General features: G+C 44.1%; 1 protein-coding gene across 1 annotated transcript in view; it reads right to left on the bottom strand.

Annotated features, from left to right (window-relative positions):
- The window catches only part of LOC139213776 (receptor-type tyrosine-protein phosphatase S-like), a 46,848-nt gene extending 32,718 nt beyond the window's left edge, over positions 1-14,130 (bottom strand). Inside the window, exons 1-4 of the mRNA XM_070844409.1 lie at positions 13,986-14,130; positions 10,226-10,374; positions 8,976-9,117; positions 1,607-1,795 (exon numbers count right to left, since the gene is read on the bottom strand). Coding sequence (XP_070700510.1) covers positions 1,607-1,795; positions 8,976-9,117; positions 10,226-10,374; positions 13,986-14,130 — 625 coding nt within the window. The remainder of the gene's footprint in view (positions 1-1,606; positions 1,796-8,975; positions 9,118-10,225; positions 10,375-13,985) is intronic.
- Between the last annotated feature and the right edge of the window lie 2,294 nt (positions 14,131-16,424).

The raw sequence follows: 16,424 nt of genomic DNA, 5'->3' as shown, positions 1-16,424 counted from the left end.
TTTGTGTGTCATTAGCATGTTCTACAAACTAACTTACCACCTATGATAAAACTAGCATAGTGTTATTTCCCAGGCTAAATGGAGCACATCATTAGCTAAGGTTACCTTATTTTCTCAAGGCTCCAGGTTGGATTAGAAGGAGTGAACTGAATGGTATGACCCCACTGTTTCAGAGTTGAGGCTAATGTTAGCGACTCTGTCCTGCTTTTTATTGTATTTGATTACATTCTAACAACCTGTAACTGATTTCTCATCACTATGTCCTCACTCCTTTTTTCCTGTAAAAGTGAAAGTAAAAACAATAAAGCATAAATCTAACATCTGCTGCCTTAGTATTGTCTAGTATTTGTCTATATTCAGCCCACCATCTAAACTAACTTCTGAGTGAAACCAGAGGCCCATCTAACAGACAGTACTAAGAATGTGGTAGATGTGACGCTGTTGTTACTGTAAACTGCATGTGTGTGTTGTGTGAGAACAGACAGCCTGACAGGTGTAGCAACAGTGACTAAGGGAGGCGGGGCTTTGAAAATTTGAAAGTGTGAGACTCTTAAATTTATTTTAACAAACTGTGCCAACCTTGTGTCTACGTCTCCATTTGCAGAGGGCACTTGTGATCAGTGAAGGATATTGGCTGACAGCCGGGAGATATCAGAGCTGGCAGGACGGAGGAGCACCGAGAATATGGATGAAGCAACAACAAAATGGTTTCGCCTCACCATCACTTTCATTCCCCCTGAGGACGGCTGAGTGAGAATGGCTGAGGAAATACGTGTCTGCCTACTCCAGGAGACAGTGTATCATCTATACAGAGGAGCATAAACAAAGCTGAACAAACTGTCTTAAGCGCAAGATGTGATCCCTCTGCATTCATCCCTCGATCTGTCTGCACAGACGCACTCTTTCCACCTCCTCTCTCTGGCAGCTAAAACAGCTTCACTTACTCTTTTCCCTATGGCCGTCTCTGGCAAAGGGATCTTACTTTCAGATTTACAGACACTGAGATCATTTTACAATATTTCGGTCTTGTTCGTCAAAAGACAAGAGGGGCATCAGTTAAATACCTAACGTGAAGAAACTCCCATCCCTGAGTCTATTGATTTTTAGATCTGAGTAAAGAGAACTATGGTTGTTTGGAGGCAGATTGATTTTCATAATAAGAATTTATTTAAAATGAATTTAATGTATAATTGTGTGTGAACTTTTTTCAACCCACTTGTAATGAGTGCATGTCAGACCTGCCTTGTTTTTTTTAATGGCATGCCGCCATGTCTTTTCACTCTTGTGATCCACAATGGAAAGAGATTTGTGCCTTTAAAGTGTCATCATTTTTATAATCTTTTCTCCCAAATGTTAATAAAAACAGGTTTTTTTTTTCTTGACTTAAGGATGGTGCAATTATCCTTTTTATGAAATTGGCTTTAAAAAGGTTTCACACCCCCAAAGGATGTAGATAAACTCAGAGAGGAGCATGTAATCCCTCAATCCTAATTAAAACATGATAATCACCAAATTTAGAGCAGCAGGGATTTTACCTGATAGTGCACTGTTTGTTTACTTATTTTCCAGATGAAATAATCAAACAATAACTCCTTGTTTGTCTCACCTGATCGGAGCTGTTTGATGCGACCCTGGCTGCTGCTGGGGTCGACAGGCAGGAAGTCTTTAAACCAGGAGATCTCTGGGTCGGGGATGCCGCTGGCAGCGCACAGCATGGTGGCCGTCCTCGTTCGCTCCACCACCTTCAGCTGTGGACCCATGTCTATACTGGGGAAGCCTAATGGCAGCAGGTCCTCTGGAGAGACGCAAAGAAAGAAAGACAGAGTTCAGATTTTAGCAGCGCTCAAAATTCATATCAGATAGAGGATTGTGGTTGGGGATCGGGGTGGAGTTAAGATGAAGGGAAGATTGCTAATGCTTTATTTTGGAGAAGATCCAGTGGGACATTAATGAACAAATATATGTTTTCATCTTTGTAGGCCGATCTTTCTAGACACAAACTGGGCTGGTTTTTCTGCCAGCACAGAGACACAGTCAACCCTGCCATGCACTGAATCCTTAACTTTCCTTCCTCTGTGGTGAAACACAAGACGTGCTCATACACACACACACACACACACACACACACACACACACACACACACACACACACACACACACACACACACACACACAGTGATGTGAGGGCCACTGCCCCCTCCCCCCTTTACATCTACTGGCCCTTGAAAGTAGAGATACTGGCGAGGACAGCAGAGCCACTATATCCTTCCTCATCAACGCCGCCTGTTGGTTTCTACAGCTAGCTAGTCATTAGGTGATGTAGTAGGCGGGCTGAAACACAGCTAGGTTTTACTGTGTGTGCGACAGGCTGTTTCCACAGAAGTATAAACATACCGCCCAGTCAGCAGGAGTTACTTAAGTGCCAACACACGCACACACACACACACATACGTATAAATATATACTTACAGCACCTTCCTAACCAAGAAACACAGGTGGTTGGTAGTGGCAGTAAACTGCGAGTTTTCCATGGCGTGGATCTGTGTTATGTGGTGGTAATGATTCCTGTCTAATAACTATGCAGAGAGCTGCTCAGAAACAGCAGCAGCAATTAGAAGCTGGGATCAAGAGGAGGGGCAGGGCACTGGGGGTAATAAGGACTTGTTAGCAGTAATTGTTAAAATGTACCAACGATTAGAGAGGCCGATCTGGGACGTGTCTGTGTGCATCTGGATATGTCTGATTATGTTGGGGGGCAGTGGGTAAGTGTGTGCCTATTTGTGTGTGTGTGTGTATATTTGTATTTCTGTAGCTGCGTTCTTATTAGCACCTTCACAGATTTATGCAACGTGTGGAATAATGTACACTAACGTGTACACACATATCCAGGAAAATGAAGGTGTGTTCACGCAGAAAAACAGTTGCTTCCTACTTCACATGCACACAAACACTTTCACATACACTTTCTCTGGTGAATGGGATTAAGCATCTTGGTGACAACAGTCCAGATGGCCAGACACGTAATCATGCATCCATCAGCCTTCCTGCTTCCTCCTCTCCTTACCCTTTTAGCCACTCTATCTTTTTCGCACATACACACAGTCACCTCCCCCATACCTGGGACTATATTTATATATTCCACTTTGCTACAGCAGCAAACCAATTACCAAGATGGCAATTTCCGTGGATAATAAATCAAACCCACAGGAGCCTCTTGATTGTCAAACACAACAAAACCCCCCAAAACTTTGCTAGCTCAAACACAGCATCACCGGCAAATCTGGAGCCAAACACAGTCCGAGACGCGGACTGCGGCCACGTCAACTGTCTGTGTTTTTCCTCCGCTCCTCTCCTCCTCCGGGCCCCCTGCTACCTAACCACATGACAGACGTGTACCATCTGTTTCCTCACACTCTGCGCGGTGGATGATAGGCTGAGTGGAGATACGATCTATAGCTCTCTTTCTCCATTTCCACAGTCATCGGCTTTGGAGAGACCCCGTCAGATAGGAATGTCAAGCTGCTGCTGATGGCACGGCTAAGTAGAGGAAGGAGAGGAAGAAATGCCACAAAAGGCAGGAGGGGAAGAGTCAAGGAGAGTCTGGTGACGATGCTGAGTCTCAACAGTATGGTTAGAGCTCAGGTGACAAGCCTCATACCAACCTTCTCATATCAGCTGACGGAGACCAGAGTGGAGGGAGGGGACCACGCTTTCCCCTCTTCCTCCCCCGTCCCCGACTGATCAATGCTAATGATCCACCTGAATGGAGGCCAGTGGTATGGTCATTGATAAAACATGGAGGAAGAGAAAGGAAGGAGAGGGGGGAGATCGATAGGGAGGTCAGAAGGCAAGCTCCCCCGAGGCAAGGAATATGCCAGACCTACATCTGCTCCCCCCTGCCCTCCCCCAACCCCACCCCTCTCCTGAGAGGGTTCAGATGGTCTTTTTATCACCCCGTTGGCTACGACTACATGGACTCCCTGGCTGTTAATTAGAGCACGCCGCAGCAGCGGGCTCCGGGCCTGTGCATGTATGCGCGCGTGTGTGTGTGTGTGTGTGTGTGTGTGTGTGTGTGTGTGTGTGTGTGTGTGTGTGTGTGTGTTTGTTGGGGGTCTGACTATACATTCCAGTCAGGTCTTCATGAATGATACAGAGCGTAGGTGACTCACTAGAGAGAGATGAATAGATGGATGGACAGATTTTTGGATAATGACATATTGTACAAAAACAAAGAATGACACAAATATATTCTAAAGAAATAGATATTTTTAATGTCTAAAAATCAATAGTTTGCTGATTTTTTTTTTGTCAAATAATTGTTAAATTGCAAATTCTATAAAATGTCACCAAAGGAGGAGATGTGTCTAAAATGTTCATTTTGTCTGACCAACTACTCAAAGCCCAAAGAACCTCATTTAACAGGATTAAGCAGCAATTCATTACATTTGTGAAGATGGAGCACGCAAATGTTGTCAAATTTGCTTGAAAAAATATTTCCTGTCTTATTACTTATTGTCCTTTCTTTTCCAATTCCTTGGTTAATTGTTTAGTTTACAAATTGACACAATAATTGATAATAATAATTAAAAAAAGCCATCACAGTTTCCTCCTTGACATTTCAGAGACTGTGTCACATAATTGAAAAAAATCTGCTTCTGTTATTTTACCTTGATTTTGACTTTTAAGAACGAAAACTCCACATAAACTCCACATGTAGTGCCATTTTTATGTATCTAAGAATGTAAACATGTAGAAAATGTAACCAGTAATAATTATTTCTAGAATCTAGATAGATCAATAATGCACACTGACACCCAGCAGCAGACTCACACTCTGTCCTGCAGATACAAATAAAGCAGCAGACAGATAGTTGTACTGGACACTGAAGTACAGTTCACTGAGGAGGAGAATAGGCAGCTACAGGTATTCAGCCAGGCTCCTGGATGAGTCAGCGGCTGCTTGAAATAGATACTGCGGCTATGGCCTTGATCACACTTTTCACCAAATGAATCATTTATCAAACACAAACACTGCTGCGCAAAAGTAGCGCTTATTTTTCATCTCCTGGTTAAATTGATAAGATAGCCTATGGAAAAATGTGCCATGTGTATATAAACACTGTGTGTGTCAACAGTGTTTGGGGGAACATTGGCAAAGACCAACCAGCATTGTTCCCTGGAGCTTTGTGTTTGTGTGTATTTGTGTGTATCAAGAGGTTGAGAGCGTACATTTTGGCCTGGTTATGTTTGCAGAAGGACAATCAGGCCCTGTGCCCAAAACCAGTCGGGGGAGCCAACCGAATCTGGGCAAATATGCAATTCATGCGCCTGTGCGCACACACACACACACACACACACACACACACACACACACAAAAATACTAGGACATCCAGACACACGCACAAAGAGTCAAACACATAATGCATATGATGCAAACAAACAAACATGAATCCAGGTTTTCTCTTCCTGTCTCTCTTTGTATTTCCCTCAGTCACCCAAACACTGACACACACATGCACAAACACTTGCTTCCCCACAGAAAATTATCATTTGTCCTGGTTAAGAAACAGGTTGCCTATTCATCTTTCAGTTCATTTCAGTAGGGAATGGCCATGTGCATGAAAGAAGCCTGAATAAAAAGCCGATCTGGGGGAGCCTGATTCAGGATTAATCTGCCAGCGCTCAGCAGCCTTCAGAGGCTGTAATGCTTTGACTCCTATAGACCGCAGGAGGGCTGAAGGGGAGCACTTTAAATGCTAATGGACCTTTATGATAATAGATCACAATACAATGCAGAATCAGACTTAGCATCGTAGATCAATCCCACCAAAAACCCTCGTGTCCCCACCATCCTGAGCCCCACTTTGGCTCTCCTCACAGATCCAGCAGCTGGGGACTAAACACACAAAACACGCGATCCCACACAGAACACTCTATTACATTCGAACATGCATGAAGAATAGATGGCAAGAAAAAAGAAAAAAAAAGGAAGGAGGGAATGAAAACAGTGAAGATGAGAGGGTATATATGATGAAAGAGCCAGTTCTCCACTCAAGGAGTGTAATCCTCTTGCAGGCTGAGTTGATACTCTCAGTTGTTTCCAGACCGAAATGCTGCTTGAGCCGCCGGCCTGCCAATGCAGCAGACGCCTGGGGGGAATCACTGATCTGACTCTGTTGTTCATTTGAAGGGTGTTTGCCGTGGTGGCAGAACATCTCTCCTCCCCCTTCTCTCCCTCACCCTCTTCCTCCCCCATCCCTCGCCTCCCTTTCTCCTAAAATGGGACACTGGGAGGTGAGTATAATCAGGATTACTCTGCACAAACCAGCCACACACACATGCAGGCACACTCACACAGACCCATAAACAAAGAAATCCATGTGCGTGCATTCACACACATACACAATCATGTAAGTTGTTCATGCACACACACAGAAGCGCACACATACAGTATATACAGCTGCAGTGATGAGAATCTCTCGCCCACCAGAGGTTTTCAAACATGCAGAACTGCAGATATTCACATCTCCTGAAGGCGGAACAACACAACTGCAGTGTCCATAGAAAAGAGCAGTTTGGGTGGAAAGGGGATGGGGTGGGGGTGGAGGGGGTGAGTTGGGAGGAAGGGGGGGTTAGAGCAGCAGAGAGCCTGTAAAAATGCAAAGGGAGGAGAGGAGAGAGACAGTGAGGGTCAGGAAGAATGGATGGCAGAGAAAATGAAAGAATGAATAAAACAAGAGAGGAGAAATTAGAAACGTACATCGCTGTGGGCCAAAGAAGAGGCTGCTAGAGTCAAAGACAGAAAGATATATTCAGGAAAAGAGAAAGGAGGAAGGTGACTAGGTAATGGGATGGGAAGGTTGATGTGTGGTGACGACTCGGAAGGCACAAAAAGAAAGATCTCCCTGACCATAACCTACCACATCTCCATCCATTAGGCAGCCTGTAGAGCTGCAGCCCATATCCTCTGGCCAACCACAATCTCCTCACTGTACAAAACTGCCATTAGTGTCGGTCAGCCATTATACAAAATGATGAACACATCAGGGGATGAAAAGACTCTTCAGTTGAAGGCTTTGGTCAGTAATGGAAAGCCTCCTTTCTGCTTCAGTGGTTGGTGGACTTTTTCTCCAATGAACCGTGTTTTGAAAAGACTGACCCAAACGCAATTTTTGTAGACTTTTGTGCACTTAACAGCATTCTTGGATGATCCATCATACAGTATATCACTCGGCTATAGTCGATTGCAGGCATGCATGGCTTTGGGAGCATCCTGTCTAATATAGTCAGAGGCATTAGACAGTATGCTTTTCTGGAATAGAGTTGTGAAGTGGGAGGAGGTGTCAGGTGTTACTTTTCTGAATATTTGTTAGGTTAGCACTTCCATGCCTTGATGGGCACGAAATCGTCATTCCAATAGACAAGCAACTGCTTGATAAAATATATCTGGCTCTTTGATAAAAAGCCAAAGGTACAAAATAAAAGAGGTGGTAAAGTAGAGGAGTCAATTATGATTCCCAAAGAGCTTCTTGTTAATACACATCCAATCATGGAGCTTACACTTTTGCTAATGGGAGCCAAAAGCTTTACATCAATATATCAGTGATACATTACTTATGGATAAAATAACCAGAAAGTAATCAGGTGAATTAAAAACTAAAATGCAAAAAATACGAAGATAGTAAAAAATAAAGGTAATTCACTACATTCATGTAAATATATGAAAATCCAACATTTCTTCTGCTGCAGAGACATTAAAGGGATGCCTGATCCAAAATCTGTCGGTTGACAAATTCATATCATCTAATCTGTCTACACATTGTTATCCACTGTATGAAAAAAACTGCTCTGGTTACTAACAGCTCTGAGCGTGGTTGGTGACTTGGGTCAAACAGTGTTTCAATCATCACAGTCCTGAATTCTATTTACTGCACAGAGCGCATCAGCAGATTATAAAGAATCAAAGACAGATGATTCTATTGTCACAAGAGAGGACAGGGGATGTCACGGTACACAGCTCTCAGTAAAGGAAAAGTTTACACAAACAGGAAGAGGCACACACGGCCTCACGCACCGAGAGGCTCACCCTCGAGGTGTAGTTTATGTGGTAATGTGCTTTGGATTGGGGCTGTGTGTGCAGAGATGATGGGCTGGGTAACAGATGGACAGGAGTCTATTCCCTGGGCTACCGGCCTTCTGCTTACCACACAGCCCTGCCAACTCCACAATCCTCATCCATCTCCTGCACTTCTACACCCCCTCCGCCATTCCTCTGACATCCCATTTCATCTCTATTGCTTCACACCATCCTTTTGTGTTAACCAACTTACCCCCACCTCCTCACCCTCCATCATACTCTTTCTCACCTCACCTCGACCTCTTTCTCCCTCTGTCCTTCTCTGCCTCTATTTCCCCTGGCAGAAATGGGTTGTCAGCCAAACCCGGTCCTAATCCCCCGATTTTTCGTCATGTAGTAACAGCCCGAGCTACCATCCCTCTATTTCTTCGTCCTTTCCTGCTGTGCCGGGCGAACGGCCAATGCTCAGATCTCAGGCTTGCAGCCACATGCTGTGAACTTAGTTCATAGCATGTTAGAGCACCACATTAGATAAGTTTCCCTCTAAGGAGACAGTGTACATTAGATTAACACCCTGATTCTAGCCGGGGAAGCGCAGTGATTACAGCAAGCTGCGAGGCTAAAGTACCCTTAAGCTAGCATGCTAGCTAACTCTGTCTGTGGCCAGATCATGCTTGGTCGCACTCAAGAGGGACTATAAAAAGAACAGTTCACTGCAGCCTGCTGTGGAGGCAGGGTGTGGCAGGACTCTATTGTCACATCTCCAACTGACAGCCCAGGGAACCGGGGAAGACGGTTGAAATAAGGTGTGTGCACGTGACAAGAAAGCACCACTCAAGTGGAAAAGGATGGAGATGGAGTGTGTGCGTGCTGGGAGGGGGGAGTTTGTGTGGCTCACCTCTGATAATGGCCAGCTTTGCAGTGACGGACACCTCTCCTTCACTGTTGCGTGCCACACACTCATAGATATTCTCATCTCGGGGTGCTCTGAGCGGTTGAATCCTCAGCACAGCACCTGCACCCTCATCAAACTCCACAGTCTGGACAGCCACAGAACCAGAGGAAAAGACGGATCAATTCCAGCAGAGCAAACACATGGATTACTATTAGCACAGTAGACTATGATGCTTTATATTATCAACTTAGCATGGTTTTGTTTTACAGCAATAATGAGATAATAATTACAGTTTAAGACTATTGATCTCCTGAAGGAATTTCCTTTTTTTACTTGCCCCCCCCTTCCACGAGGCGTTCCTGGAGCTGTAGGGACACTTCAGCAGGGCACATACTTACCAACATTTGGGGTTGAATGTGGGTCCACTGTTTGAAATGCTCTCTTACAATTAGGTTATATTATGGCATCAATATACAATCGGGCCTCTCTGTGTTGTGTGTGAGCTACAGGAATTAACATCTGTGACAAATAGCCAACTTAACAGCATATAGCTTATGGACAGCAATATGGGCTTTTGATAGAAAATTAAGTATTATGAAAAAATGCAATTGCAATCTCATGTTTGTGGATAAACTATGAAGATAAAGCAGGAATCAATTAGTTAATCTTAGCATATAGACTGGAAGCATGGTGAAACAGCTAGCCTGGACCTGTCCAAAGTTTAGAAAAGAAAAAAATGCCTACCAGCACCTCTTAAAATAACTTAATAAATCTTGTTTGTTTGAATCAGACAACTTCACAGTGACAGAAAAACTCACTACGTCCAGCCAAGAAAAAGTTCCGGCACTCTAACAACAAAAACCCTCAATTTGTCACTTTTACACTGTTTACACTGTAAGTGTACACAGATTAAACAAATTATACATAAAGTGTCACTGAGTTTTACAGATGACGTTAGTTGGATTTCATTGTAACCTTTGGACAATACCAGGCTATCTGCTGTCTTTTTTCATGCATCTCCCAAAATGCTGAACTGTGCCTTTAAGAAATAAGATTGGATCATATGATGAATGCAAAACAGAATAATAAAAAATTTAAAAGCAATATCTAATCTCGGACTAGACATAGCAAGATCTATTGACCTAAAACTATACAGCATAACTTGGTCATAGTGATTACTATGTTGCATACTTTAATATATTACTACACCCTGACTGCTACAGTGAGAGTTAACCATTGTGCACTGTGACAACCACCTCGATACGCTGAGAGTTGACCTTCTTGCCCTTCTTGTTCCAGTAGACGACAGGCTTGGGATTGCCGGTGGCTTGGCACACAAACGATGCCACACCCCCTGACACTCCGATCTGGTCTGTGGGAATCTTGGTGAACTTTGGGGGAGCTGAGACACAGAAAGGGGGAGAGGGAGTATAAGAAGGAAATAGAATAAAAGCACAGGCATGAAAATTGACACCCTTGCACCCAGAGGACATCCAACTGAACCGGCAACAACCCCCTGCTGACCACGCCCCATTTCACTGTCAGTGACTGGTCAGGCTGACTTGTGTAGTGATGGCTGCGTGTTGTGCTTACTTCCTGGGTATCATCTAGAGGACATGCTGAAGGACTTCCTGTGGGTCATAAATAAAAGATGGGGTTGGGCTTCAGAGGAACATCTCTCTCTCTGTCTGTCTCTCCCTCTCCTTCTCTCTCTTTCTCTCTGCTTCCTTTAGGGCAGGCTACCCTCGTACCGCATGCTACACAGGCTGTCATGACACATGAGTGTTTCACAGGTAGAAGAAGTGTTGGCTGCAAATTCACAGCATATAATTGGTTTAAATGTATTAATACCAGCGGTGCCATTTTGTGCTCCAACACCTATAGGGCATTTGCACTTGCAGATTCTGATGATCTTAATGAATACAATGAATTTACCAACACTAGTTGTGTTAATTTCCAGCTTTGCCTCAGGGGAGAATCTGGAGAGAACAATCTCGGCTGTTATGATGCATCTGATGTGGGACGCGTAAGTGCAGCAGTTGCCCTCTGTGAGAAAACAGCAATTTCCAAGTCCGATATTGTGCCAACAGTACTGAACCTATATTTTTCACAGCGGCTGAGGCAGATCAATCAAAAAACTTAATGCAACCATCCCTTCCTATCTGTCTGTGGCCTGTTGCCATGGTGCCCAGCTTAACTCCTCTTCAGCTACAGAATCACTGCTATCCATCAGGGTGAAGTCAGAATGACCCTTACCATAGCAACCTGGATCCCTCCTCCCACTCCCCCTGTGTCTGGGTGGGTGAGGTCCTGCTGTGTTGATTCACTTCTGCTCTGAAGACAGAACAGGAACAAATACAAAAAAAAAAAACCCTAGCAAATTATCGCCAGCAGATTCTACAGCCTGTTTGCATGTCTTCCCACTCCTCCTCACTTCACTGGCTAACAGCCACGCAGACCACTTTCCAGTTTCACTACAATGCTCTGACAGTAACTGGAATAACGCCATGTCAAAAGACTGCTCCTGTGCCTGCTGCACTGTGTTGTGCCTCTAAAAGACCAACTCTGAATGTCAGAAATAAAGTGGTTTCATTTTATGCTTGCCATAATCCTGAACAGGAAAAGCAAAAAGCTGGTTCAGTATAGTCAATCAGAACAAATTTATGCCCACCATTTTAGGACTCAAGAGCAGGATATTTCCTCCCTGCTAGACTCTACGAAAGGCACACAGAGTGTTGAGCAAATTGCCCTTTTACCCTGCCAACAATATGAGAACGTGAACTATCAAATGTCCAAAAAATGTCACGGCTGAAAACCGTCTTCTCTTGGCTATGGGATTATGAATGAATTTCATGTGCTTCTTAGGGCTTCTACATGGGTTTTAGTGGCTTTATGTTGAGTCCAAAACTGTGTTCTCTTAAATGCGCTTCAACACCAATCCGCGTGCAAAACCGACCCCACTGGCAATGTTACCACTTAAGCCTCCTCTGAAAGCCAGGGAAAAGCCCTGCAAGGAAATGGCTCTGGATGGATTTGCACTGAACTGAGACTTGTTATGATCTGAACGTTCTAAAGAGCTGTCTGGAAAATAGGAGACTAATGAGGAGCTCTGTCTCTTTAATAGTAGGTTTCACTCAGTTGCACTATGCCAGACAGGTCTACCACTGATCTACCACTGGCCTGTTTTTAATGAAACACCTTTCCAGCCTGTAATCATTGTAATCATCTGAATGAATAACCACTGCTGTGCTCATGTATGACGGGGCCAGCAGGTATAGTGTAACAGCATAGTGTAGCCAATGTGAATCACTTTGCCTCTGTAATCAGGTTGAGTTAAAGAAATACAAGTTAATTTTATCATTGTGATGTAACTCCTGGTGAAATGTTGCATTATATAGTTGCTTAAAGAAACATTACTTTTGGCAAAGGTATTACATGCAAGTGCAACCAGCTGTGGTCTGACAAGCCTTTAAGCCACTTTTAATAATGCATCTCTTCCTGTTTTTTGTGTCTTGGCTGTCAAATCTGTTTGCATCTCACCGCCAAAAGTGTGCAACAAAAATAATCCTGTGATACAAAGATGATGAGGGAACTGGGAGTATCCTGGGTAGTTGCAGGAAAGAATAATGTATTGTAAAGATGATTTGCGAAATTTGGACACAAAAATTGAAAGGAATTATTCCAGACTTCATTTGACATTGTATTTGAAAATAAAATCATCATTATTCTTGTGAGGGAATAGGGAAAATTATCATGACTGAAATTAATCTATGACTTGGGCTGCTGAATCTACACAGATAAATAAGTTATGAAGTGATACCTTTGGGTAATTAGGAATTCTGTCATTGTGTGACTTTGCACCCAACTTTATTTCTATACAGCAGCCCAGCAGCCAAACAGTGCAGTCTACACACTCCTGCAATCTAGGATGTTCCCATTTGGGGTCTGAAAAAAGTCATTCAAATTAAATCAGTTTTTCAGGGGAAACAGTGAAAAATACAATTCCTGTTGCTCATTAGTGGACATTTTGCCAAGATTTTTGGGGGGGATTTGAAACCCTTCTATTACATTGCTTCACTCTAATTTTCTGCAAGTTCTGCAATACATATAGTTAGCGGAAGAAAAGAAAACCAACTCAGATTTATGCTTTCTTGGCTTTTTGTCTGTTTTTCTTTGTTGAGGAGGCTAGAGAGAAAAAGTAACAGGAGATGGAGCTTTTCAACAGCAGCTATCTGTTCTGCAGAGATACACTGTAGGTGGTCCAAAGGCAGAGATCTTCAATCCCACAACGTTTCAAATGAAAGTTGGGTGTTGTGTAATTCTACCTCTTCACTGAATATAAAAATATTTCAGATATGATGACAGTCTCCTCAAAGGATCATGGCCTCAAATTGGTTACACAAATGCAAAATGAAAAAAACATTAGACAATTCCCATTCCTAGCAGTGAAAAGAGCCTTCTCCAGCTTTAGCCCGTATCCACTTTCAAAAAATCAGCTTGGTTATATTTTCAGAGCAGTGACAGCTGGGTGTGTGCGTGGGGGTGTATGTGTGTGGACCACTGAGGCAGGAAATCTGTGGAAATGTTGTAATCAAGGAGATGATGAGGAACATGCTGATGGGACCTCCCGGCTTATCAAAACACATTAACAACGCTACAGTCCAGAGCTGTACCGACAGACACACACACACACACACACGCAAGGATGTGCATGCATACAAACACATTCACATAGATTCACACCTTTGCACATAGCATTTACTGCTGACAATATACCAGCTGTTCAACTGAGAAAGAGGCAGTAAGAAAGAAAATGAAAGGTATAGCAAGCTAGAATATAAGCTTTTCATACTTTGCTAGCGAGCTGGCAACCTAGCGCCATTGCTACTGTACCATATATGGCATCAATATATTGATATAGAGTATATATATCAATACTTAGAAAATGTGGTTAGAAGTAAGCTTTTCACAGACAGACAGACAGACAGATAGATAGAAAGATAATGATTATACCTAGTGCTGCACACACGCTGCTCAGGGGGCTGGTCAGCAGGATAATCATGGGTAGCAGCAGACACAGGGGAGAGCGGCTAAGGCGGAGCCCCAGGATTGGCCTCCTGGACTGGGCCAGAACTCCACCTTTCCTGGGCAGAGGCATGGCACCACCGTGGGTTGGTTGGAGACGACAGAGATAGGAGTAGAGCTTCACTCAACAAGGGTAGGCACTCTGCAGACACATACACACACACACAAAACGAGAAGGTCAGTTGAAAAACAATTAAAAGGCATATTTGCTTCACCTCTGATTCACCACTCTGCTTTTAGAGCGGCAGCTGAAATGGCAGTGCACCTTGCGGAGAGAGGGAAAACATACAATAATTCATACAGATGTGGAGAGAACATCCTTATGAAGAAAATTAAAGACAAATTCATGCTAAAGCAGGATTAGGTCTTTTGATTTTGCCAGAGCACTTCTGACTTGGGATTAACAGCTCAAGCAGGCCAGCTCTGACTGAACTAATACCAGAACAATAGAGCCACTGCTCAACAACTAAGACAAGAAACAGACCGAAATAGTTTTCGTCGCACTGCCTCTGTGTTAATAAGTCTCCTTGTCTAGTGAGCCGTGAAATGAGCTGCAATGATACATTTTTAAGAGCCCCCCCCCCCCTCAGACATCCTAATAATTTCATTTCACTTTAGCTCTGGCCTAATTCCTTCTTAGCGTTCAGTATTTTACTGTTCTGGTGGTACATAAAAGTGTTAATACAATAATACATCCAGAGTGTGCCACAGTAATGGAAAACACTTAAACAAAGAGGATTGAGGGGTCAGTAGGAATGCAGCAAAATTCAATAACAGCAAACGTATCAGAAACTACTGCTCTAATAGATGTCCCCCCTCTTGTTAATCCCTAGCCTTGGGCGGGGGGGACGGGGGTCTCAGTCAGTATTTCGCTCCCTTTCCTCACATAAACACACGCAGCTGCTCGCATCTGGAAGTCTGGACATAATTCAGCTCTGTCTGCTTATAGAGATTTAGACAAGCTGCGCAGAAGCTCCCTTTCTGGGAGTCAATAACTCCACAGTGCTATCGAGCTCTCCCGACCCCCACCCTTCTGCCTGATGTGTCAGAACGCAGGTGGGGAGGCCAAATGAGAAAGCAGCCTTTGTTAACCTGTCATATATCACACGCATACATGTCAACCTTCAAGTACCAGCACAGGATAACATATATGCTCTAGGGGAGACATTACATGTATTCACAGGTGACAGGCCACATTGTGATCGGCACATAAATATGTGCAAACGCCCATAAGCCCGCTTTCATCCTGACATCCCCGATACACGAGGCAGAAACAGAGAGGCAGAGATTAGGTCGACCCTTACCCGCCTTCACTAAATGAAAGAGGCATTTCTGGTGAGTTACATATTCAAAGACTCCTCCAACCACTTATTGAGCTAATGACCTGCTCAAACACATTACTGTCTGCCAGTTCCTGCCCTAAAAATAGCTCATCTGAAAACATGGCTGTCTATCTGATACAGGCTCTTCTTCGCGCCGCTTTGCCCTCGCCTTATCTAACGCTGCGTAATAGACGTTGAATAGAAAAGCTTTCAGCGTCCCCTTTTCAATTGAACAATGTGATAAGAGAAATCAGATCAGAGCTCATTCAAGCACCATTGGCAGCATGTTAAGTAAATTCTCCTCTTCCAGAAACTCAATTTGCCACCGTTAATCTAACTAGGAATACTGCTCTGCGTGGAGCCACACGGCCACTGAAACATTAGGTGCTCCTCGTGGGTTGCAGTGTCTGCTTCCTCTGTCCTCTGTGGTGGATTTGCTGGGGCCCTTTATATCTCTCCCTGTGACGTCAGCCTCACCCTATCTATCATTCTCAGTTTATCCACCCCTCCCCGTTGTCTTTCACCTGCTGACAAAGCCCTCTCTGCTCTACCTCCACCGCACTCGCTCACACTCTGCCTAATCCTTAATCTTACCCTCGTCTCACTCCTGTATTAGTCGCTGTATTCCTGAAATCTCCTCTTCTCCCATCTCCGCCTCGCCTCCCTTGTTGTAAACCTCTCCTCTCTTGATGCCATCTCCTCTGTGGCACCCTATCATTCATCTCCTTCTCTTTCTACACACACTCTAACCCCTGCTTGTATCCAAATCCTCTTCCTCTCTCCAGCTGCCCTGCACCGGCTGCTCCAGCTGTTGTTGGTCCATTGACACAGTTCAAACAAAGGGGCTTAGAGCATCCTACAGCTGCGAATGTTGAGGGAGCGAGCCAAAACAGATACACAGGCGCAGCAGTGGACCAGGCCGGTCTGGGCATGTCTGCACTTGTGCTAATGGTATTTAACGCTTTCAACACACACACGTCCCCTCTGGTCCCAGATTGAGAGGGGCCGTGTGGTTTGCCTGTCACAGAGGCAGACTTAAAAGGTG

Source organism: Pempheris klunzingeri, chromosome 15 (assembly GCF_042242105.1).
Source record: "Pempheris klunzingeri isolate RE-2024b chromosome 15, fPemKlu1.hap1, whole genome shotgun sequence".
In the NCBI taxonomy this organism is placed as follows: domain Eukaryota; kingdom Metazoa; phylum Chordata; class Actinopteri; order Acropomatiformes; family Pempheridae; genus Pempheris; species Pempheris klunzingeri.
This window is presented reverse-complemented; position numbering and strand designations above follow the sequence as displayed.